This window comes from Opisthorchis viverrini, assembly GCF_000715545.1.
Source record: "Opisthorchis viverrini unplaced genomic scaffold opera_v5_23, whole genome shotgun sequence".
Classification (NCBI taxonomy): domain Eukaryota; kingdom Metazoa; phylum Platyhelminthes; class Trematoda; order Opisthorchiida; family Opisthorchiidae; genus Opisthorchis; species Opisthorchis viverrini.
The window spans coordinates 2,592,796-2,593,679 of NW_008751679.1; the positions used below are offsets into that span (position 1 = coordinate 2,592,796).

Here is an 884-nt window from a genome sequence, read left to right on the forward strand (position 1 = left end):
TTTTGATTTGATGGCGCTCCCAAGAGGGTCGTTTTCGAGGAGGACTGCACCTTGAAGCCAGCCAGCAGTTTTCTAATATGGCGAGTTTGGCTTTTTTTTTATATGGCTTTTTTGGCTGCAGTCGCAGTGCTTGAAAATCTTCCTAACATGCCCCCGCCGCGTGTTAGCTCGGTCGACGGCGAAGATAACTGTTGATCCTTTCTTGTTCATACAGGACGTATGCAAGAATTAGGTCTCCTCAGAAGCTACGATACTCCAGGGGAAACATGTCAAACACCAAGGGAAGAGTTTCCTAGTCTACGGATTTAACGCCGGGAGATATTTTCTTCACGGCTCGTTGAACACTATCAATGTGGGTTACGTCCTTACGTCCTGGGTAGAAAACTGGGTTGGAAAAGTCAGAAAATCTGTCTGACGCAAGCCTCATTGAGTATCTGAAAGATAATGCGAGAATGAGTGGGAATGTGCGTCGAATCATCCGTAGAACGCCGGATGACTTTTAAGCCTTTTAATTATGATGCGGTGAGGACGTCCGAAGAGATCCACCTACCCAAATCCTTTTGGTGTTTGTCATCGTGATGTACTCTCGTTAATTCCCACCACGCAAGACAAAGGCGTTTACCGAGTCACCTCCAAATGACATATCGCAGTGTATATTCGCTGATTTCGTGCAATTTGGTTTCAAGCAGAACATAAGGGACTGCGCCTACCTGATGTGCCCCAAGAAGGGCGAAACCGGTCGTGGGCTGTCAATGGATTTTCTCCACCCTTATGAGTAGTACATTACAGATGCATATCGAAGCACATTCCATCATTCAGAGGAAGCTGCCAGTTGAACAATCAATGTTTTGCAGTGTCTACACCCACTAGAAAGGCACTGACTT

At 46.3% G+C, this 884-nt stretch overlaps 1 protein-coding gene across 1 annotated transcript in view; it reads left to right on the forward strand.

Annotated features, from left to right (window-relative positions):
• T265_02050 (hypothetical protein) overlaps positions 1-415 on the forward strand; it is a gene marked incomplete at both ends in the record, with an annotated part of 3,380 nt that extends 2,965 nt beyond the window's left edge. Inside the window, one exon of the mRNA XM_009166198.1 lies at positions 233-415. Coding sequence (XP_009164462.1) covers positions 233-415 — 183 coding nt within the window. The remainder of the gene's footprint in view (positions 1-232) is intronic.
• Between the last annotated feature and the right edge of the window lie 469 nt (positions 416-884).